The 23400-nt window shown below is 40.7% G+C and overlaps 1 protein-coding gene across 2 annotated transcripts in view; it reads right to left on the bottom strand.

Moving 5' to 3' along the window:
* Window positions 1–23400, bottom strand: part of LOC138214491 (retinoic acid receptor beta-like) — a 195437-nt gene that overhangs the window by 18800 nt on the left and 153237 nt on the right. For both annotated transcript variants that reach the window (XM_069176158.1, XM_069176159.1), the window contains 2 exons: window positions 17368–17528; window positions 7479–7655 (listed from right to left, as the gene is read on the bottom strand). In XM_069176158.1, the coding sequence (XP_069032259.1) occupies window positions 7479–7655; window positions 17368–17528 (338 nt within the window). The remainder of the gene's footprint in view (window positions 1–7478; window positions 7656–17367; window positions 17529–23400) is intronic.

Below are 23400 nucleotides of genomic sequence, written 5' to 3'. Positions count from 1 at the left end.
AACACGACTATCACCAACTCTGCAGCTCCCCTCCACACCTGATAGCTTTTTGTTATCTGTTTTAATTTGTTGTTTTGGTTTTATAGTTTTACAAATTATGCTTTCATCCAGCTCATTTCTAGCATCATCAAGAAGCAGGTTTTTTTTTTTTTTTTTTTTTTAATGAATATACTCTGATAGACCCACTATTCACACAAAGTTAACAACTAGATAGTGAAGCAATTAACTGCGAAAGACTCTAATATTTTTTCTCGAGAGGTGTTGAAGACTAAAACAGAGCTACAAGAACAAAAAAATAGTGAACTTGGATCCAAATGAATGTTAATGCTGCGCCATATCTACAGGTCGTCTAGTCAAGCTTTTTAAGTGAGAAAGTACTGTCCGTTTAATCTTCAAATAAATACATAAAATACCTGGAAGGCAGGTTTAACTACCAAATACATCTGCTGTACTAACATGAGGTCTTATTCGTACTTGCAGATCTTTATTTAATCTAATCCTGCAGATACTCGCAGCAACAAGCTGCTGGTCAGAGCAGGAAGACTCGATGGAAGAACCAGATCTAATAAGTTTCCCATAAACAGCAGCAGAGACCACAAGCAGCACCAAAACAATGACCTTCCTCTCACTCAAAGAGAATAACCTCTGGGTCTCCCTGCTGCACTGCATGTGTGTGTTTGTGTGTGTGTGTGTGTGTGTGTGTGTGTGTGCACCTAATGAAGCAACTGATGGTGAATGTGAAGGCTACAGTAGCCTTTGAAGCTATTTGAGTGGGTTGGCTCTGACAGTGAGTGGCAGGCGTGTCTGCAACATGAAACAGAATAAAACATGGCTACTGGCGGTGACTCGCACCGGCTGGCCAGGCCTGCACTTAGACACACACACACACACACACACACACACACACACACACACACACACACACACACACACACACACACACACACACACATATATATACACGCATAGTGTTTGATCTTTCCTCTGACACTCCCTCACCCAGCCCTTGTGCACAATATCTACGCCCTTCACCATAAAAATGTGCTAGTGAGCGGATGTTGATGGCTGAGTGAGAGCCAGAAAGTCATCACAGCTGGCCTTCAACTTCTCACCTCTGTGTCCCTGGGAGTTCACTCCACTGCTTTGTCACATCTGACAAGTATGACTCGGTCAATACAAACTCCGAAACCCATCTATTAATGTGGCAATGCCACTGAAACTGAACCCGTTCAACAACGTACACACACAGAACAATAAAAGTTGAATGTGCTGCATCCTAGTTCTCATTTTCCTCAGCATTCATTTATCCAGGTTGTGTCTGGATGGGATTTAGTTGTTTTGCATTTACACCTCTCATTAATATGCATATTTATGCATTCATCATTGATTTTACATTCTCTCACCAAAGTACCGTGTCACTTCCTGTGATATATTTCAGGTCCTTTATAAGCACATATACCAGACTACAGGTAAAACGTTGAGGGACACTTTCTTCATAACATCATATAATTTACTATTAATGGGTTTAATAATTTAATCAGGTTGGTTTATGTCAATATGTAGCCTTTGTAATGAAGGTTTAGAGTGTTTAATTGACCAATCACAGCTTGCCATCTTGTGTGATGTCATTGGGAAAGAGGTACCACAGACCAACACTCCCATGAAATTTCTGTGTTCTTCATTTAATTCACTCTTCCAGATTAGTGTACAGACGGTCCATTTGAAAATAATCCCGTGATTAATTAGAAAATAAACTGTAAAATGTGGTGTTTTGGGGGCGTGTCTGTTTGATTGACAGGCCTGTGGTGCAGTCAAGTTACGGCTATCAGTGGGCGGGACGCAGTATTGCCGGGTTTCCAATCAGATCGAAATCCACCGCTCGCTCCCCCCAGCTCGTTCAAATATGGTCACTTCCTACTCCAAACCACTCGGATCTAACAAAATGATGCCGGCCAAATTCCAAACTCCAGGCTTTATAACGGCCGCTCACAAACAAATGGGTGACATCACTGTTGTTGCCCCTTGGTCCCTAATGAACTTTACTACCATCTACTCGATTTTAAGATGTATTGCATTTAGTGGGCCAAATGTCCGTCTCGCAATATGTTAAAGAAAGTGAAAAACAATTCATCAATCAGCTCCATGGTTTGGATCTGCTTTAAAATTGAATGGCTTCTTCCTTGACCCATGCTACACTTCCACCAAGTTTCATGAAAAACGAGACAATTGTTTGTTTTTTAAATCCTGCTGACAGACAAAAAAAACAAACATAACTTTATTGGCGGGGGTAAAAAACAACTAATTTGTGGACATGAGTCTTGTTACACTCGTTGCACTCTTTGCCCCTTTTGGTCAATGTCACGGAACATGTAATGGAGGTCAGCACGTGAGGCAAGAAAAATCAGATCAGCGTTTCTTTGTCGGGATGTTGTGAAGCATCAGGTGTCATCCACTGAGGGTGTGAGAGGACAAAATTCATTGTTCAATGTGTGCCTCAGTTTTGGGGTGATGCTTCACCATGTGGGAATAATGATGTTCATAAAAAAAACACAGTGTCTGCTAGCTTTAAAAGCTCACCCTGCTAGCATGGTCTAGCTGACAGGCAACAACTGGAGCACGACCGAAATGTTCTGTGTTTTAGAATTTGTGTTTCGCGAGTGTGAGAACATAGATGTAAATTAACTTCTGACAGTAGTAGTTTGAATAACAGAAGCCTCATAATAAGCCCGGCCTAATGTAGAGACAGATAATCTGAAAAGACAGAGTTAAAAAAAAAAAACATTTTGTGATTTTACATATACTTCTTATATAATGTTTATATAATTCATATTTTTAGGAGCTTTGATGAGCTGAGCGCTGAGAGCAACTGTTAAGAGATAAATAACAGCTTTGTTACTGACCCATAAAGCATTAGAAAATGATTTACTAAACCTTAAAAAAAAACATGAATTAAACTCTAGGAAGTGGTGGAGAATTAATTTCCCCCTGACAGTTAAAACCCAGATGTACAGTATTTGTACTAATACACATACCTAAATGTACTGAATAGTACAGCTCTAGTTATGAACAACTCTAACTAACATTACTGCCAACCATTTTGGAAAGAACAGCATGCTATTGAGATTGATTTCCAACTTCGAGGCAGACTAAGAAGTATGAAAATCCACTTGTGGAGACTTGCACGTTATATAATCTATCACTGAGAAAATCAGCCATGCTTCTATTTGTGTCTCTTACATAATGGTAGACGTGTGAATGCAGCTGAAAGTCTGAAAACGAAGGAGGATCAAAAAGCGCTCACAGCGTGTCTGCATGAAGTTTAAAGGCTGACAATGAGGAGCTCACGTCATCCCGAAAACGGAGGAGCGGTGGGTTCATGTGCACCTCTGACTTTCCTCAAGAGGCAAAATAAAAGCCAAAGTCACACAAGTATCAAGCATCACAAAGGTACTAATCAATCATAGATATTACACAACCTACCAACTCATTATTGTTATCAGCTGCTGAAAATGACTGTGTAGACCAATAATAACAAGTGGAGCCCCTTATGAAGGGTAACCTACTTATTGAAAAGTGACTTTAAAGCTACTGAAAAACATGCTGCCTTCAAATAAACCGGTGAGTTTGTGATTGACATGGGAAGTCGTGTGAGCGGTACGCTCGGTGTTTAAGTGGTTAAAGCGTGAGAACATCGTTGCTGGGCAACAGAAACATGGACGACCTCCACCAGGTTAGAGACTAACGATTTAGTAGGCCAGCAGGCATATAATATCATGCCGAAGGGCAAAGACACAATGACAACGATGAAGCCATTGAGAATATCAGCATTTGAACATCAGCAAATATGTCACAACTCGGGAAGTCACGAGGAGTCATTCATGTCTCGTGAACACAGTAAACACAACCCCATCTTAAGACAGCAACAGAGAAAGCTTTTCCATCAAAACTAGAAGTTTACTTTAATAAAGTTTTCATATGAGCTAAATATTAGCTTCGCTCAGCATTAAGACTTGCTAGAGACAAAGGCAGTCCAGCACATGCTCTCTGGTCATCTTTACATATTTATGTTAATCAACCAAGGAGGGTGTTTTTGGGGAGTTTTTTTTTAATCTTTGGATAGAGCCAGCCTGGCTGTTCAACCCCTTACAACCTTTAGCTAAGCTAACCTTTCCCTTGCTTTAGCCCCAGCATATATATATGAGTGATATGAATCTTATTATCTTATTCTCCAAAACCTCAGGATATTCAAAAGAAATAAGTATAAGGCTGCTGTACAAACAGATAATTGATGACAACGGCAGAAAATCTGAGCTCCTAGGAAGTGAATCCCTCAACCATGATCTTGGAGCCGAAATGTAAAGCACTTTCTGCATCTACAGTATATGAGACACACAAGGTGCCCTGGGGCATCACGTATGGCAACTTATGGGTCTACATGAGACGCCGAGGGACACCTTCTGCACCCGCCTGACTGTCAGTATTTGAAGCCCTGAAACAGCATTATTTACTCATAAATACTCAGCGCACTCAGTCGTTCCACACCCGATAGTCTGGAACAGCAAGGGTAACTATGCAAGGACACCATATAAAACACAGCCATTGTCTATCGAGAGCCCTCACAATATGATAACAAAATGACTCATACTACTTCTACTCAAATTCAGAGTTAAATCCTGAATTGTAGTTCAGGTCACAAAGCAAAACACATGACAATCCTGTCATCACTTTCTTTCCACATTCTTCTCCTTTCTCTCCCTCTGAGCAATGATTGCTAATCAAATCACTGCCTCCCCAAACCCAGAGCCCCCCTCCGCCCCTCCTCCCTCCCTGAAACACCACAACAGCGAAGCATGCATGTCGGAGACAGAAGAGGAAGACAGACAGACATTTGCCTTTTTCCATCTCATTACCGCAGCTACATTAGTACAGTACATCGCTCCACTTAACAACTCCTAAATAACAAACATTGAGCTGCTGGCAGCCTGCAGACATTTCCGCATCTGTACTCCATAATGAACACGTAGCATCATTACCAAATGCAGAGCGAGTGACTGACCAATATAAAAAAACAAAAAAAAAACAGACGACCATCCTAAAAAGGATTAGACGCTGAGAAATGTCTGCGTGTGTGTAATCTAATCTCCGCTACAGTAAACCACTCCACATGATGAATTGAATTGACTGGCATGATCAATTAATCGGATCTTCCTGACTCCCATTGGCCAGCTGATAGGTCATCCAATAAGGTTTGCGGAGCGGTCTAATGGGAGCTGGACGGGAGGTTAAACGAACCAGTCCCTCTGAGATCTGCAGCTATTGACTCACCACACAGTTAAAAGGAATTAATGGCTTCTTACACACCGAGGAACAACAGGGAAATTAGAAAATACATTTTCTCGTACATTGAAGTCGACAAGTCCCCGTCTGTGAAACATATATAAGACATTTTAGGAGGGTTGAAAATCATACCGAAGAATCATTTCAACTTTGTATCTTGGACTGACGATTAAGGGGAAACTGGTTCACAGATGACTGATGTACATGCAAAGGAAGGATGGTGTCCGATTCAAACAATGTGTACTTAGCAAACATGTGAAAATATGTCAACACTACAGATGTATTGTCGCTGGTCCGCTCCGTTTTTCTCCAAGTTAGGAAATTAAATGTTCACAGTTGTCATGATCTGGTTGAAATGTATTTACATTACTTAAGTGCTGGTAGATCGAGTCATCACAAAAGCGTGTGTCATGCAAAAGAATCGATAAAAACAAATGGATTGTTTGTTGTCATATTGACATTTAAGTTGTGTTGATTGATTTCCGACATCACCCTTAAGCCTTGTTTGGAACTGCTACAGTTTGCCTTGTTGAAGTTACTGCATTACGAGTTAATGCAAACTCAACACTTTCTGTATCCATTTTAAATTAAAAGCCCTCCAGTGGTTTAGTCAACACATAATCACGACAAAGTGTGAAATAGACACGCTTGTCCACTACAGCAAAAGGTGAGAAAGCCATGCTTTGGCCTCTCTAGCCGTGACAGTTTCACATTTTGTAAGCGTGAAATTTACACACACATAAAAGTAAAGGATTATGTGACCAAGTACAAAGGACATTATTTGGCGGTATTAAGAGGAAGGAGGAGTGGTCACAATTCAGAGGCTGCTATGCGAGAGGCAGAGGTTTGAAGAGGTTTCCAGGAGGTGATGACATTGTTCTTGAGTTGTTTTTTGTTTCCTAACCCTAACTAAGTTTTTTTGGTTGTAACCATAACCATGTTCTTTTTCCTAACCCCAACCATGTTTTTTGTCACAAACCCCAAAAATGTTTGGATTTCCTCACCACAACCACATGTTTTTCCTAAAAGTTTTTCCTGTAAATCATGTAGTTCTATGCATCCGGTAGTTTTCATTTTCATCCACTACAGGAAAACTTTAAACTGTCACGCCTAGAGAGGTCAAAGCATGGCTTTCTCATATTTTGCTGTAGTTGGTGGTCATGTCTATTTCATGTTTTGCCGTGATACCGGGTTGTTTTTGAAAAACAGAAACCCTTCATTTCTTTTAACAAGGCTTTTATTATAAAACCTTTGCAGGAACATGCTGTCTGAAATTGACACTTTTGATGAGAAATCCAGAACAACTTTTGAAAGTAGCATGGTTAAGTCAGGGCCGGACCTTGAGATGGTCAAAGCCTCGCCCATCACAATGTATCATAATGTTGTATTTGCTGTTCAATCTGGGGCCCATCTCCTGCCTCTATTCACTCTCCCTGCAGTGCAGATTTTTCCGTTACAATAGCAGCTTTATTCTCGTATAGGTGAAACAAGCCAGAATAATTTTGAAAGCATTTCAGTGGTCCATGGTGGTAGTTCTAGTGCCTTTGTTTCAGTTACCTGTTTCTGAGCTATTACAACTTCAGCACCTCGGACAGCGCTCCACTAAGTTCCACATAGGTGTTGCTGAAGAACGCAGAGTCTCTTAAGATATAGCCCAAAGTGTTCGAGTTGTTTTTGAGAAAAATGACAATTTGACCCAATATTTTTCCTTGGATCCTGACGGACATTATACGTCTCTTTTACTCTCTCAGCAACCTTTTACTGTCATTACACACGCACACATGTTTAAGGCATAGTGGGCAGTGGCACGTTGTGCTTCTAAACAGCAGCTCATTCAATCTCAAAATCAGACATAATATAATCTGATGTCGGTAGTGAAAGACACAATTGAAAAAAATACACTTTCACATTTAAGGGAAATGTACTGCAGAGTTGGAACCTAAATGAAATGATTACTGAAATCATTGCCAAACCCAATTTGGTTGGCCAATATGTCTCCAGCAAGTGAGAAACTTTTGTGCTGAAGTTGCTTTCATCTTGGCAAAAGTTGAACCACAATGTGGCCACTTTCAAAACAGAAGGACAAGTCTTAACCTCGAATAACAAGTTTTCTCCTTCAAAATATAAGGACTAACACCCACCAAAATGTCCAGGCAGGCAGCTTTCAGGAGTGTGATCTGATCCGCAATGGTCAGCCCTGTGAAGCCAGGCACTCGTTTGGCAAACTCCACGATCTTGATAATGCACTTAGTGGCCAGCTCGCTGAACTTGTCCCACAGGCCCAGGTCCAGCCTCACACGGTGGTCTGCACTCGAGTTCTGCAACACACACACACACACACACACACACACACACACACACACACAGACACACACAGACACACATACACATACACACACAAAGAACAAGGCGTCAGGCGAAGAGGCAGCTACTTTTGTCATTGCACAGACTGCTGCTAATGATCTCCTCAGTGCACCCTCTTCACTCTGCTCTATATGTGTCACACTTACATACAGTAAATAGGCTCCATAAGACCTGAGCTCTGAGAAACACTGGCATTATTGTTGTTGTGAATATGCTGAGCTGAACTGGGCCCTGCAATAATGAGCGTAACAGTGTCAGTGGGATACTTTTGGCAATGATGGGATGCAGAAACAGAGCTGTGACAGGTAGCGCAGAGCGGTTTGAAGTCAGAGGTGTTATTAATACAGCTATACGGTCCAGAACCTACACAAACATGAGAGGGGAGCAGGAACGGGTGGAAGCCAAGGAGCGATAAAGAAAGTGAGTGGAAAGAGGAAAAGTGGAAGTAAAAGTGCTCCAGAAGGCACCAGAGAAGAAAGAAAGAGAGGACATGACAAATGAGAGAGGAAAGTTAAGTATGTAAGAGCAGTGAGGCATTGTGGGAGGCAGGAGGCAAGACAAGTCGTCACATGGATCCTGGGAGATTATCTCATCGGGCTGTGATATGTAAACTACTGTGCGATCGAGGCATTCATTTGTGGATTTATGGAGCCGATACCAGCTTTGATTAAAAATCATCTTTGATTTGCTTTGTTCTGATTATAATTTTAGTTGTTTGTCGAGAGCAATCCTTCTGCAACTTTCAACTGCATCAGCTTTAATAGATACCTCTGGTATAATATCATTTATAGGTCAGATTTTTGTTCTTTGGGACACTATTCTAGTACCCTAGAAATACTTTCACCACAATTTCCATGTTGGTATTAACTGAGAGTGCACCTGAAATGCCAGAAATAGCTGTTCATGATGCACAACTAAGGCTAATAACGCCATCTATGAAGTGTGATGGTAGAGTTCTGTTGCCTGACCTGAACCTAACAGCTCCCATTCATTTGCGGAGTTTTTTGTTGGGTAAGAGTTGCAGCTATGTATACAATAAGCCCGCAATACATTTTAACACATAACAGCAAAATGACCGGTGTAAATATTAAATTGGGTGATGGCTGCATTTAATTTTGCTTAGTAAAAAATAAATAAATTGTAAAATGTGTTCTCTTCCAACACAAAATTTTTACCCAAATGTTGCACAAATTTTAAAAGAATTTCCAGAAAACCGCAGAAGAACTTTCCAAATTGATGCGACCGATAAGCCAATATTTAGGAGTTCAGAGCACTGACGAGACAGTGTTTGGGGCTAATTCTATAGTTTAACATTTACATTTAAACCAGTGCAAAAGAAGAAGACACAACTTGATACTGCAATTAAAAGAGCCACAGTAAAACTTAAATGAAAATTATGTCCAAAAAAATATGAAGGAAAAAATTACGTCACAATTATATGAGGAAAGTTATAATTTCCTGTTATTATATAAAACTGATGTTTTCATCTGGTACTATTTTTCAGTGACATCAGTGACATCAGTGTCACATGCTTGTACCTAATGATTAATTTGCAAACAGTTTCCATTGTATGTTGTTGTATTTTCTACCACGAACAAGTCTCGAAACATTTTTAGCACAAAATATCTTGTTCGAATTTTAAAGCTTTTTTTTACATAAATTTGAAATTCACATAAATGTGCATGGAAATGAAATCACTTCATTTTTGTTGCCGCTCGGTTGTGGGAAGAGTAGTGGGGCTGTCACCGGCAAAGTACTGGGTCATGTGACAGATGTAGGCAACCAAAGTCAAAGCAGATTACTGCGGATCTCTGAGACTGGCTGTGTCGGAGGTTTCTTCCTGTTGAAAGAGTTTTTCTTTCCCTCTGTTGGAGGTTTTTATCCCTTAAGGTGGAGTTTTTTCCTCCTTGCCATTTACGTGGGGGTTGTTGAATTGTTGGGTTCCTCTGTATAATGTTGCACAATTCTGTTGTCATGACTTTACTGTGTTAAGTGCAATAAAATAACCTGTGTTGTGATTTGGTGCTATACAAATAAAATCCAACTGAATTGAATTGTAAGGTGTTGCTTGGCTACTTTTTGGTAGCTCGCCAGGCTTGTTGCACTACAAAGCTTATAGTGTAAAAACCGTATTAGTAAAACAGGGCAGTAAAAAAATGGACAAATTCTGAACCTTTTACAGCAAAAGTAATTACATAACGTTATTCCTTATAATTTTAATTTATTCCAATACATAATAAAATATACAGTAAATAGCCAGAGTCAGAAATAAGGGCTAATGAGTGGTCACATGATCAAGCCCTGACAGGTTGTAGTCTGGTGAAGATTGAAATGCTGCAGAAACAGTAGTAATGAAATTCTTCCAATTGTTAACTCAAACTGATACATCAGGTTGACCTTATTTTCAACAACCCATTATTAAGTGAAAACTGAACAAAGCTACTTATTTGGCATGACAGGAACCAGAAGGGGACCAGAATGAGAGGAGAAAAGGCCATCGACAGAGAAGGCCATCAGAGCACAAGATATGATGGACACATGCAGGCACATGGAAAAGAAATGAGCAGCAGTTGGGGAATCATTTGGGTGGAAGTGGGGGAAAGTCGTGTTTTGCTGGCTGATGGTGGGGATGGAGCATCTGATGATCATTTGTTTGTTTTCTGAGGGTTTACAGTGAAATAGCCCATCTGTCCTGCATGAGTGCGCCTCCACATGTAGTGAGGCCGCAGCACACACTGACAGAAACCAACACAGTGAACAGGGACGGGTCTTTACACTGGAGACAGAACCAACAAGTAGCTGCTTTGACCTTTGAAACCCAAATGGATCTTTTGTTGTTGTTGTTTTTTGTTTTCTTGACTTTAGGGTAACCACAGTTCTCAAGATCAAAATCAGAAAATGTTGACTTTGACAGATGACGGTGGGGTTATAAAATCTGAATTTTAGCAGTTCAGAGCAGCAGCTTAGAAATGACTTATTTATGGGACCTGTCTGAAAACAGAAACAGAAAAATATGCAAATTCAATTCAATTCAATTCAATTTTATTTATATAGCGCCAAATCACAACAGAGGTTATTTCATGGCACTTAACACATTAAAGTCCTTACAGCAAGACTATACAAAATGATAAGAGTACTTCTGGGGATTTTGCTGTACTAAAATATAGCACACGTGAGCACAGAGAGTAGGTGCAAAGCAACTAGATATGAAGGACTAACACTATCTGGCACTATAGGCAGAATGCAAATAGAGTGATATGACAGCACAAATATGTTTATTAGCGCATGCAACTATGTAGCAACTTTTTCAAGTTTTCAAGCAGGCTTTAATAGCTACTTTAAATTGAAAGTAGTGAATACAATACACTGTGCATACGTGCATGTGTCAAAATGTCAGGGCAGGATGGCGTTCCACCTAAAAACCCAATTAGACCTGCTCCCTGAACGTCACTATGATCACATCACAGAACAGCATCTGAACTTTTTGATCGCCCCTCAGACTAAAGCCTGTGAGATACAGTTGAAAGCTCGAGAGAAATTTGGTGAGTGCACCTTGAGTCCAGGTTATTTTGTCCAAAATCCACAAATAATAACGGTCAATATTTGTTCATCTGTTTAATTTACATTATGTGTAATGAGCAGAACATCTTGTGTAAAACAATATACTTGCCAGTGCTCTTCAGAAGAGTGTTTCCAGTGTTTCTAAATAACCTCAAACATGTCTTTGTGTGGTTTTTTTTTAAAATGCATTCTCTTGTTAGTTATTGGCCAACAAAACATATATATAAGTCAACATTAACTTGTGAAAGCCAATGTTGTACAAGCTATAACCATGTATCAGTCAGATACTGAAACTCCAGTGTTTTGCTATAATAATGATTAATGACTGTTTTCTGCTTCCTCCCTTTTTGACTTCTTCATTACACAACAGTTTTACTATATAAACCAACAACTATTAAATAAAAAGTGGTCTTGAAAGCATCAACAGGTTTTGAAAACCTGCTGAAACACTGTGATGTGTTTGGCAGTGTGATTCATAGACATGTTGCCCAGTCTGTTTTATTTTCTCAGCATAAATACAACTGCAAGGAGACGCTGACAAAAGGAAGTTTGTGTCTCCAACCAAACTCCTTGGACACTTAGGTTGTTTATTCAGAATAAATAACTGTCATGAACTCAGTAGAGGAAAGAAAAGTATCTCTAGTCAGTTACAGACAAACAGGAGAAATGCATATTTTAGCCAATATTAATGATATGCCCGACTACAGTTGCATCTTGACATTTATGGCTGTAATATTTTATGTGGTTATATCTGACATATGTTTTTAATTGGAAAAAAATAAACCTTTTTTCAGTCTTTGCAGTATTAAAGTACTATTTGTGTAAACAGATAAATAACAAATTAAACTCACATAAAAAGCAGTGCACTCCAGAAAAATATGGCCTTACATAACTACGTATATCAAAACCCAGAAAAAGGGAATATTTAAGTAGGACAAAGAAAATGAGTCTCCTTAATCCTGATTTCTAAGTTGTAACTTTTAGCAGTCTGTATGTCTGCTCTGCTGCTTTCAGAAGAATACGCCAAAAAAAAAAAGAGATTTCTGTTCATTCTAGTTGCTGGGGTGTTACATAATAGGTAGGTAGGTAGGTAGGTAGGTATTTACTTTATTAATCCCCAAGGGGAAATTTATTCGCGACAGCAGCATTTATAGATACAGGAAATTCTCGTGAGCAGTAAACTGAGTGCGTTCCAGACAGAGTTAAAGCTTTATCTGAGATGTCTAAGATCCTTTTACAGCATAAAGAGGTGCAAAAAACAGAGAATCAATCACTCAGAGCTGTAAGTCAGAATTTTGCAAAAAAAACGCAAAAGTAGTCTTCAAAATAAATCTCACCGTGACCCTTCAGGGCTTCTGTAACCTGCCTGCTGGTTTGTTCGAGTGTGTGTTACTGTGAGACGAGAACAAGTCCGGAGTGGGCAGAGGTTCAAAGTAGTGCAATGAAGCGCTCTTTGGAAGAAAACACAAAAAATTCAAAAAGAAGAAAAAGTCCAAGTCACTTTTCTGGCACAAACTAAAAACTATTCAGATATTATTCAGATATTTCATGGTGCAATTCTAAAAATCAGGACAACACTTGGACATGCTGAAATTTAACTGGGTTACAAACCACAGCACAAACAGCCTTCAGGGTGTAACCTTCAGCAAATATGCATTACATGTATATATATTTGATTCTTTTCTTACATCTTGGTATACTTTGTATCAGTCACCTGTGAATTCATTTTTGCCAGAAGAGTACCTTGGACCTTTTCTACTTTTTGTGTCACTGTTATTTCCAACGTCTTCAGTGTAAATGAAGGGTGCTTGGTGTGTTTTAGTTTTGCCTTTCTATTCGTGTCCCATCCCCTCTTTTTCCTCCCCATTGTTTGCTTTTCCCTTTCTCTCTGCACATCTGCTCATCATCAGGAAGTACGGCGGTCTCCCTGCCACTATAAAAGCCCTGCTCTGACAATCAGTCGCCATGATCAGCAAGCTATCCATTGTTGGTCAATATATGCTGCTTGCTTTTAGCCATTTAGTTCCTAAATTAGTTTATCTGTTTGTCTGCCTGGATTGCGGGACTATCTGTCTGCCACGCCAGCCTCCAAGCTGCCAGTCAGCTCCCGGTCTCAGGACCCTTCACTGGGCCTGATTCCTGCCTCTGTTACAACAACAGACTGCTTTTGACCTTACCTACTTCTCCTGTCTGTGTTTGGGTTCAGCCTTGATACGTGACAGTTTTCGCAATCCCAGCAGAGCAAAATGACCAACATGACAATGTATTGGTTTTGAGCTCAGACTGATCATGTGGGGCTTTACACACCTGAAGGTATTGGAGAAAAAAAAAAGCAGGTGGACAAACTGACAACATAATAAGACATCTTTTACTGAAAATCCAATATGTACTCAATATGTTGGCAAACGCCAGCATTAGTCTAAACCTAACCCCGGGAGCATTTTCTGTATGAGAGGGCTTGAACTTGAACACAGCGGTGCCCCAGCAGCCCACGGAGGTGACTGCACAGACCCTCTGCTTCAAAGCACATCCATCCCCCTGAGGTTGTTACTGTTAAGCAGTTAGCGCCGCGGCTGCTGGACACTGTCAAAGCAAACGATCTATTGTGTGGCCACCCGAGAGAGAGGGAGATAAAGGGAGACAGACAAGAGCAGAGAGAGAGAGATCATTAAATATGATCTGGGGTTAAGTGAGAGGCACATTAGGGCTGTACTTAAATCACAGTCAACGAGCTGCAGTCGACACAACAGCACTACGGACGCACATTCCACTGATTGACGTCCGATTTGATGGGAAAGGAGGAGGTGGAGGTGCAACACACCAGTGTGTGTGTGTGTGTGTGTGTGTGTGTGTGTGTGTGTGTGTGTGTGTGTGTGTGTGTGTGTGCGTGAGAGAGAGAATATGTTTGCTCAGTGCACACATGTTGGGGAGGGTCGGCAGTGGCTGATATTAAAGCAACTAATCTTGTTCTTCCCTCTGGGTGGAGAGAGAAAGGCTAGAAAAAAGGGGCAGCCGAGGAGGGAAGAGGGTGCGATAACTCGCGGTTGGACTTTTTTTCAAACCCCCCTTTCCCACAATCTCAGTCAATTACACCAACCCCATAATTCAATAGAGCGAAACAAGGAAGTTGCCAGGGAATTCTAATTTCATTTAAGAACATTTATCCAAACAAATTAGACAAGTTGCAACATTAGAAAAGAAGCTGGCAGTGTAGAAACGAGCACTCTGCAGTACATCAGCAGGCTCGTGTGTACAGATGCAGAAAGGGAAAAGGCAGTAAAAGCAGCCAGCACCTGTGACGGATGGCGACAGCGGACAAACGCTAATGTGGCTAATATCACCAGGCTGAGCCGTGTACAGCAGCGGCAGCCGCCGCCGCCGCCGCTGCCTGGAGCCCGCCTAGCCCCCGCCTAGCCCCCTCGCAGAGCACTAATGTTTTATTTTGTCTTTGAAACTGCCGGGCTCGTTTTTCATCACCATCACTGTCAATGAAGCGTTATTCATTGTTGAGCTAAGGACTCTCACTCGTGCAGCTATCTCTGCTAACCCAGCAATGAACTCTTAAATCACTGCAGACTAGGATTTGAATATTTCACCACATAATTGGAGCTTTAACCTAATCTAGGGGCGCGGGAGCTCCTCTACTGTTTCTGACGAGGAGGACTAAAAAGACGCATCGGGATCCAATCGCTTGTAATAATGAGGAACTTCTCACAGTCTGTGAGCAAGCATAATTACCACTGATCCAGATTATGGCTTTATCTGAGGCCCGACTGCCACTCCAACAAACAGCAAACACTGGCTTATATCAGAACTGGGAAGCAATATTTTTGCTATTATGTGCCACTATTTTCAGCAGTGAATTTTGCCTGAATAAAGGCTGTTTATTTAGTAACATGAGAAGTGTCTCATGGGAGAGGGAATGGGATGAGGGTGGAGTAGAGAAGGGTTACGGCGATTAGCAGCTTTGTGTTGGGATTAAAAGGGGAAAAATACACAGTTATGGAGATGGAGGCTTACTGTACACTGAGACGACAGCAGCGCCAGCGTACAGCTGCACACAGTGGAGATCTAATAGCTGCACTGTATGCCAATTTGCTCCATTTTAGAATCTCTTACCTGTCTCCGCTCTGAAGTTTATTGTCAGCAACTGAATGAAATTCATCCCCGCAACAAGAGAGACGTTACTGCACATTATGGCCGCCAGTGGATTTGCCTCTCTTTGTATAAATAGTATTTTACATGATTGACAGGTGTCATGAGATTTCTAAAACTCACACCACCGAATCATTAAACATACACGTCCCCCTCCTGCTCCCAACACTCCCCACAGAAGAGTGTTTGTGGAGCACCGGTGTCAATCACTGCTCTCTCCCACCGACTCTAATCTATATGTAAGTCAGCTTGAAAACAAACACATTAGATGCTGTCAGCTCCCTGCACAATGGTACCATGCTGATGTGTCAATCAAAAGCGCCGCTATCTCTACTTGCTATCGAACTATCAACCGTCCTGCAGCTCCAACCATTTGCCTGTCAAAGCATCACAGAGCAAGGATTTGCCAACATCAAGTGCGGGATGGTATTCGCTCTGGAGGTTTTTTCGACATTTCTACGACCTCCAACTTTTGCACCGAGTCATGGCAAGTGCAGAACTGTCCCTTGGGGGGGAAGGCAAGGCTTATCGGCACTCAGATGAGGTGAATGTACAGTCCTCTCCACACAGCGTCGGCCGCTTTGAGAATGGACAAGCAAGGCCCCTAATGTGTCTGACTGATGAGATCCTTCCAGAGGGGTCCGCGAGGATCAGCAGCCCCTCGCTATCTGGTTTAGCATAGAGCCTGGTGTTTGAAGGTTCTGCGACGGCACAGAAATCTCTGCCTTGACGTCTGCTGGGAGATGTTTGGCGTGGCGGGTTGGTGGTGGTGGTGGGGTGCGAGTGGGGTGGGTAAATGGGAGCAAAGTAAAGTCCTCACAAGCCTTGACAAGCATTCTCGACACCCAGCTAAGCTCTGCCATACAAATCGTTCGCTTGGTTTACAGAAGAAGATACTGATGCACGTTGTATCAGTCACATTTATTCCACTTTTCAAACATGTCAAAAACTGGAGGCTGTAGTTAACCCCAACCAGACTAATGGGCAGCTTCCTGTTGTGCAAGTGTTTTCCTGATGATACCCCTGGCCATGGAGCTGCATGTCTCTGCTCTGCGCTTGTCGTCTCCACCAACAGTTCTTCTCTTGTATCTCTATGCTGTCCTTTTCTCTCTCTGCTCTCCTCTCACCCCAACCGGTCGAGGCAGATGTTCTCCACCTCTGATCCTGGTTCTGTTAACAGATGTTCTCCACCTCTGAGCCTGGTTCTGTCGGAGGTTTCTTCCTGTTCAGAGGGAGTTTTTCTTCCCTCTGTTTTTCTCCCTTAAAGAGGAATTTTTTCCTCCTAGTTTACGTGGGAATTGTTGAATTGTTGGGTTTCTATGTATAATATTTAAAGTTCTGTTGTAAGGATGTGTTAAGGGCCTTGAAACAACCTGTGTTGGGATTTGGGGCTATCTAAATAAAATTCAATAAAAATTGAATTGAAATGATGGAGGTTTGCTGTTGGCAGGTGGTACAACTCAAAGGCCTGACAACTCTTTTTTTTAATTTTTTTTTTTTTTTTTATCATATAAACATATAAATACATATAAACAAAAAAAAAACTGTTACTATCTCAGCAGCTGTAAGTCATGATGTGCTATCTACATTCTCCTTTTATGAGGCCTGACTTTTACTGTCTTTCCATCACACTTACTGTCCAATCAATAGCTACCGAGAAAAAGAATTGGACGTGTTAGTATGGATTTGCCTGGACATCAGCAGCATACATCTGAGGTCTCCAGTATTAGAGGGGGATTTACAATACAGTACAAGACATTGGTAATCATTATGAGCTCTGAACTCCAGGCAAGTTTGCAAGACCAGATCAAAGAGGCACAGTGTCATTGGCATCCAGTGTCACACAGTCAAAGACATGTTTATGAATAATAATAAAAAAAAGGCAATCAAACTTTCATTGACATACTTGCAGAAAGATGTTATCTGGGGACCTCAGGAGAAAGAACTCACCGTGGTGTATTTGCCAAGCTGGCAGAGGGAGGGGAAGGTTTCTTGATGGGCCTTACGGATCTTTTCAATGATGGTCTCCAACTCGGCTGTCAGCTCGTAGCTCTCTGCTAGCTCCAGCTTTGGGCTCTCCTTTTTCTTTTTGTTACGATCATTTCGAACAGCTGGAAGAGAACAAAGGATTTGGTCTCGCGTCAGCAGTGACAAATGCAAATGAATGACTTGATCATCATAGCAAATGTAATTGTTGGTGAATTGAAACAAAATGAAAGCAACTTAAGGAGGAACAGCAGAACTTTGTTGCTTGTCCCCATTTCTCTGGTTCCTTTTTAGAGATGCAGTCGGTTGTTAGTTGTAAACTGAGACCTTACATAAGCACAGAAAGTTTCAGCTACAGTCTGCTCTGTCAGCTCAGCTGCTCTGTCAACTTACTGGAAAAGTCTCAAAAAGGGAGAAAACTGGAGTTGCTGTAAACTGAAGGGCTTTACAAACTTACTGAATGATTTGGAAGGATATCTTAGATCATTTACTTTGACCTTCCTCTTTGAGCTATTTAAAAAAAAATCATGTTGTGGCTCATCTGATGGAAGTTAAAGTCTGAACTGTCATGTCGAGGTATTTAGACTTTGTGTCTTTCACAGGTCCATTTAAAGATTCAAATATTTAGCCTAAAAATTATGTATTTTTGTTGATGGAATCACTAATAATGAATAATATATAGCATTCAAACAAACCACCAAAAACTAATTTGAGGAGATTTTGACCTCGAGTGGGCCTTTGTTTTTCTAGCATATACAGTACCAGTCCAAAGGTCGGAGACACCTATTCATTCAAGGGTTTGTCTTCATGTTTTACATCGGAGAACAATAAGACATTAGAAATGTGAAGTAAAACATATGGATTTATGTGGTAAACAAAGCAAAATCCATTTTAATCTTAGTTTCCTCCGTTTGGTTTGACAACAGCTTTGCACATTCTTCACTCTCTCGACCAGCTTCATTAAGTCATCACCTGAAGAATTTTCTACAGTCCTGAAGAAGTTCCCACAAATTCTGAACTCTTTTTGGCTGCTTTAGTTTCACTCTGCGGTCCAACTCATTCCAAACCATTTCAGTCTGATTGTGGAGGCCAAATCATCTGATACCATCAGCCTCAAGGAAACAGTTTATTTACTTACATAAACTCCACAGGTTACCTGTAACACTGCAGTAAACTCATGTTACTCTGTGAACATCTTTCATTTATCAACAGGGATTGTCTATTATATTAATGATGGCAGCAGGGCAGTAAAAAGACAGTTGTGTCTTGCACTAAATAAATCAGCACATGTAGAAATGCTTTGAAAATCCCAAATTAATATGTGCAGTAACCTTTAGGAGACAATCGCACTGTACACAGGAGACAGGAACTTCAGCAAAAGCCCTGGTTTGTTGTGTGTGAAATGCACCCTGAGAGAGTGCAGTCCACAGAGTCCTTTGCTTCATTAGGTGCAGATCTTTGAAGTCTGTCACAGTTGGAGGTTCAAACAAACCAACCAGGTTTATTACTCAACACACAGCGTGATCATCCCGACATCACAAATCTCTGATCAGCCGCACACTCCCCTTTAAAATAATAAGGAGGAAAGCTGGAGAGAGAGAGAGAGAGAGAGAGTGAGAGAGCAGGGCCCATTTTCAACACTTAGATACCCAGGGGACCTTGCTGACAACACAACAGTCACATTCTCTGCCCTAGTTTACAATAAAAAAAAACATTTAAATAAAAAGCCAGGGTGGAAACTGTGGAAGCCAATATATAGACAGGGAAAAATCTAAAAAAAAAATCTAAGAGATAAAAGTCTTCTGATACAACTTAGAATATATACAATATATATTTCTCAAAGCCCTAGCAATCCATTAACATTTGCACACGGATGCCAATGCTAACATCCAGTCACTACCTTTCCCACCGCCGCCACCTCCACCAGGACCAGATCGAGTCTCACTGGTCAGAGGGTTATTATATTGAATGATTGTATTTGGGGATTATGTCAACAATCAGGCTTTAACCCCAGATGGAGTCCCGTTAAATCAGCAACACTACACATTTCCTTAAACTAGTCTCTCCTGATTGAAATTGTGCTTAGATCAACACAATTCAGCAAAGATGCACAAATCCCTCTCATACAGCTGGCAGTTCTTAAGATCATTTGTGCCACATAGTCCCAAAGAAATCCCAACCTGGGAGTCTGTAAGGTGTAAACTATACGTCTGTTTAATTCAGCCATAAAAGACATTGTTCAATGCAAACACTGTTTCTGTCTCACCAGGCCATATCAGTGCATTAAAATGAAAGAAGAGTCGATCAAATTTCCTGTTTCAGAGAGCCTGACAGACTGTTTAGATCAGCTGTTTCCTCGTACTGATTACTGTCACTGCTGAGAGGCAGCATTAATGTGCTGACATTAATTGCCCCATACATTTGGACCTACATCTGTGACCTATATGTCTGTTATATGGGAGTATATGTGTATTAGACCTTTAGCTACATCAACTGATATTATATGTCAGTAAAACAAACACTGACACTGAAAATGTTAATTATTTCACTAGAACAGCAGCAAGGACTGCATTTAACCAAAAACAATTAAACTAACTCGGCACAGCCTGGACCAGTTTTAATTCTAATTCTCACTTCATATCTGGCAACGATTATCTTTAAAGAAGTAAAATAATCCCAGTAATGGCAGAATTGATCCAAACCTTGTCTGTCATCTGGGTTCAAACAGTGGTGTCAGTGCAGGGGCATGTGGGAGGGGCTGGACTGATAGAGCACAGAGAGCCCTGGGTCTCGCTCTATCTGCTGCTCCGCAGGGAAAAGCTGCCATCGCTGAACGCAGCAGCAGCAACAGCAGATAAGCAGACAGTGAAGTAGGGATTTAGAACGGAGACCTGCTACACCACCTCTTCAGTGCATGTAAACAAAACTTGGATGTTGCTCCATTTCTGCCATTTTTTTTTACATTTACAGTCACTACAAAATAGAACTAAAAATTCAAAATATAGTATCAACACTTTGGCCAGCTATAGCTGCATTTACCTCCTGAGGGACACAAGCGTAAAACATGTTGTTGGGCCCCAAACAACTAGTTTTAATTAAAAATAGAGGAAAGACGAAATATCACATATTTTAACTGGGAAATTTGATTGTTTTATGAAAAATATAGGCTATGCTCATTTTGAATTTGATGGCAGAAACATGTTTCAAAAAAGTTGGAACGGGGCCACAAAAGACTAGAAAAGTTGTTTAATGCTAAAAAAAAAACCCACAAAAAAACCACCTGGTGGAGCAACTAATTAGGTTAACTGGCAACAGATCAGTGACACAATTGAGTATAAAAAGAGCATTTCAGAGAGGCAGAGTCTCTCTGCAGTGATGATGGGCAGAGGTGCATCACTCTGTGAAAGACTGTGTGGCAAAATGTTGTACCAGTTTTTCAACATTGGATGGTTGTGATCTTCGAACCTTCAGGTGGCACTGCATTTAAAACAGACACAAATCTGTCGTGGAAATCACTGAATGGGCACAGGAACCCTTTTGTCTGCATTGTCTGTGAAAACAGTTAATCGCTGCATCCACAAATGCATTTAAGATGGGCTGAGGTGAAGTGGAAGACTGTCCTGTGGTCTGATTAATCAAAATTTGAAATTCTTTTTGGAAATCATGGATGCCGCATTCTCTGGTTTAAAAAGGAGAGGGACCACCCAGCTTGGTGTTAGCGCACGGTTAAAAAGCCAGTATCCGCAGTGGTATGAGGGTACAGCTGAAATCCTATCTAAGCAAGAATGAGACAACATTTCACTTTCAAAACTCCAGTGACTGCTCTCCTCAGTTCCCAAACGTTAACAGAGTGTTGTCAAAAGAAGAGGTTATGCAACACAGTTGTAAATGTGCCCTTGTCTCAACTTTTTGAAAACATGTTGCTTGTATCAAATTCAAAATAAGTATATATTTTCCTTTTTCAACATTTGATATGATGTCTTCAGCCTATTTGCAATTAAATATGGGTTTATATGATATGCAAATCATTGCATTCTGTATTTACATTTTACGCAGCGTCCCAACTTTTATGGAAATGGGGTTGTACTTTTCTGATGTACTGAATATGAGAATTATTGTTGGCTGCAACTGAAATGCAGAAAAACTAAAGCAAATCACAACCTCACACAAATGAACTCAATATAAACTAAAATATTCTAGGTCTTAAAACTACAATTTAAACAAGCTTACTTTTCAAGGTAGATGATGGAGAACCCGACATAACGGACATTCCCAATTTCTAACAAATACGCAGTCAATACAAATGTGTAGAGTGGAGTAGACGTAGAGTAAAGGAAAAAAACAAATGATTGTTATCAACAAATTATTTGGGGTATTTTTGTGACATAGGACTTCAGGCTTCATTGAGTGAACTCTTTCTTCACTTTAGATACACCATATCACATCTCCTAATAGGCTATTTAAAGGGCCAGTTCATCTAAATTACATTCAACTACCTGTGTAATTTGCTGCATGTTAATATTTAAAAGAATTCCACGTGAAAACCGTTAAATGTTTTTAAACAATCTACCCCTACTGTATGCGATCACACTTTACAGATGATAAATATGCACATATATGCAAATATTGAGAAAGTTCATACTGTATAACACAAATTAAAAATGAAAAGTAAAAAAATGCAAAAATGTCAGACAGCATGTTGTAAGGACTATTTCTGTACAAGTTGTTGCTGTCAATCATCACGGTGGTGTGTGAGAAATACACGAATTTAACCATGCTACTCCATGGGAGGGGGAAGGTAAGGGATTGTTGGGTAGAAAGGGAGATGGTCCACAATCTGTTCATGTGCGTGTGCGTCATTTGTCACAGTATGGTGGCAAACTGCGTCTGGCGAGGGGGTTGCGGTCCTCTCAGAGGCCGGCGAGCCACGAGATGTGATTTAAGAAGACAGGGACTTGGCAAGTGCACCCCACACCCTCACCCACCCAGGACAATCAATTACCACTGCACTCCAAGCAAATTACTGCAAGCATGAGCACATACATCCAAATGATGCATCAGACAAGAGGCCATGAAAATATATGGCTTTTTAATACCCACAAAAGGGGCGGGGGAAACCCATCCAACGCTGTAACTCTCATCATAATGTAGTGCCTGTGATCACTACTGACTCCCGCTTGAAAATATCCGTCTTTACTTGTCCATATTTGGCCCAGTAAACTGTGTTTTTATCCAAGTTTTTTGAGCTTTTAGAAAGTAAACATGAAAGCATACAGAAAGAAAACTATGATTTGTGATGCAGTGCTGTTGTCTGTCTGAACATGGCTTTACTCCCCTGACATGTGAATGGTTATGAGACTCCTTCTTAAATTAATTTAGCAATTAATCAGACAATCATTTATCAAGTATTGTATCAGTAGTATTAAAAGTATTGAAAACACACAAATCACAATTTAGTTATCATCCTCGAATTATGTTTTTGTGAGACATGGGGCAGCTGAGCAGGATGTGGGTGCATGCATGGATGTGTTGCTGCAGGAGGGTACTGGTTATGAGCTGCCTGCTCTTTTTATATAATCGGTTTTGCACACTTCGCCAGTATTTACTGAACAAGAAAATGCATCCCTTGCATCTTTATATATTTATTATTTCTTTTATTTTGCATCCAGTACGTATGCTATTAAATCTTACAGCTCTTTTGCTGTTCACTTCATGCCACAGCACCTCAATTTCAGAACTACTGAAGTTGTTCTTCCTTGGAGTCCACTGTCCCACCGTCTTTCACCATTAATTACATTTCTTTCCACTTTACTTTTCTCCCCCAATTCCTGTGACTTTTCTTTGTGAACATGGCCCTGCAGTCTCATGTCCTTTTATGGCCATTTCCAGGGCGTTTATCTATGCTAATTAGGAACAAGTGGCTTTAAACTTACAAGGACCCTGGGATTCATCAATATAAGAACACGTGCAAAAAGATCTGTGGTTTGAGAACAAATC

The sequence above is a fragment of the Embiotoca jacksoni genome, unplaced genomic scaffold (assembly GCF_022577435.1).
Source record: "Embiotoca jacksoni isolate LCO1_2020_lvr unplaced genomic scaffold, fEmbJac1.0.p SCAF_7, whole genome shotgun sequence".
In the NCBI taxonomy this organism is placed as follows: domain Eukaryota; kingdom Metazoa; phylum Chordata; class Actinopteri; family Embiotocidae; genus Embiotoca; species Embiotoca jacksoni.
Note: the sequence above shows the minus strand (reverse complement) of the source record. Positions and strands in the feature narration are given on the sequence as shown.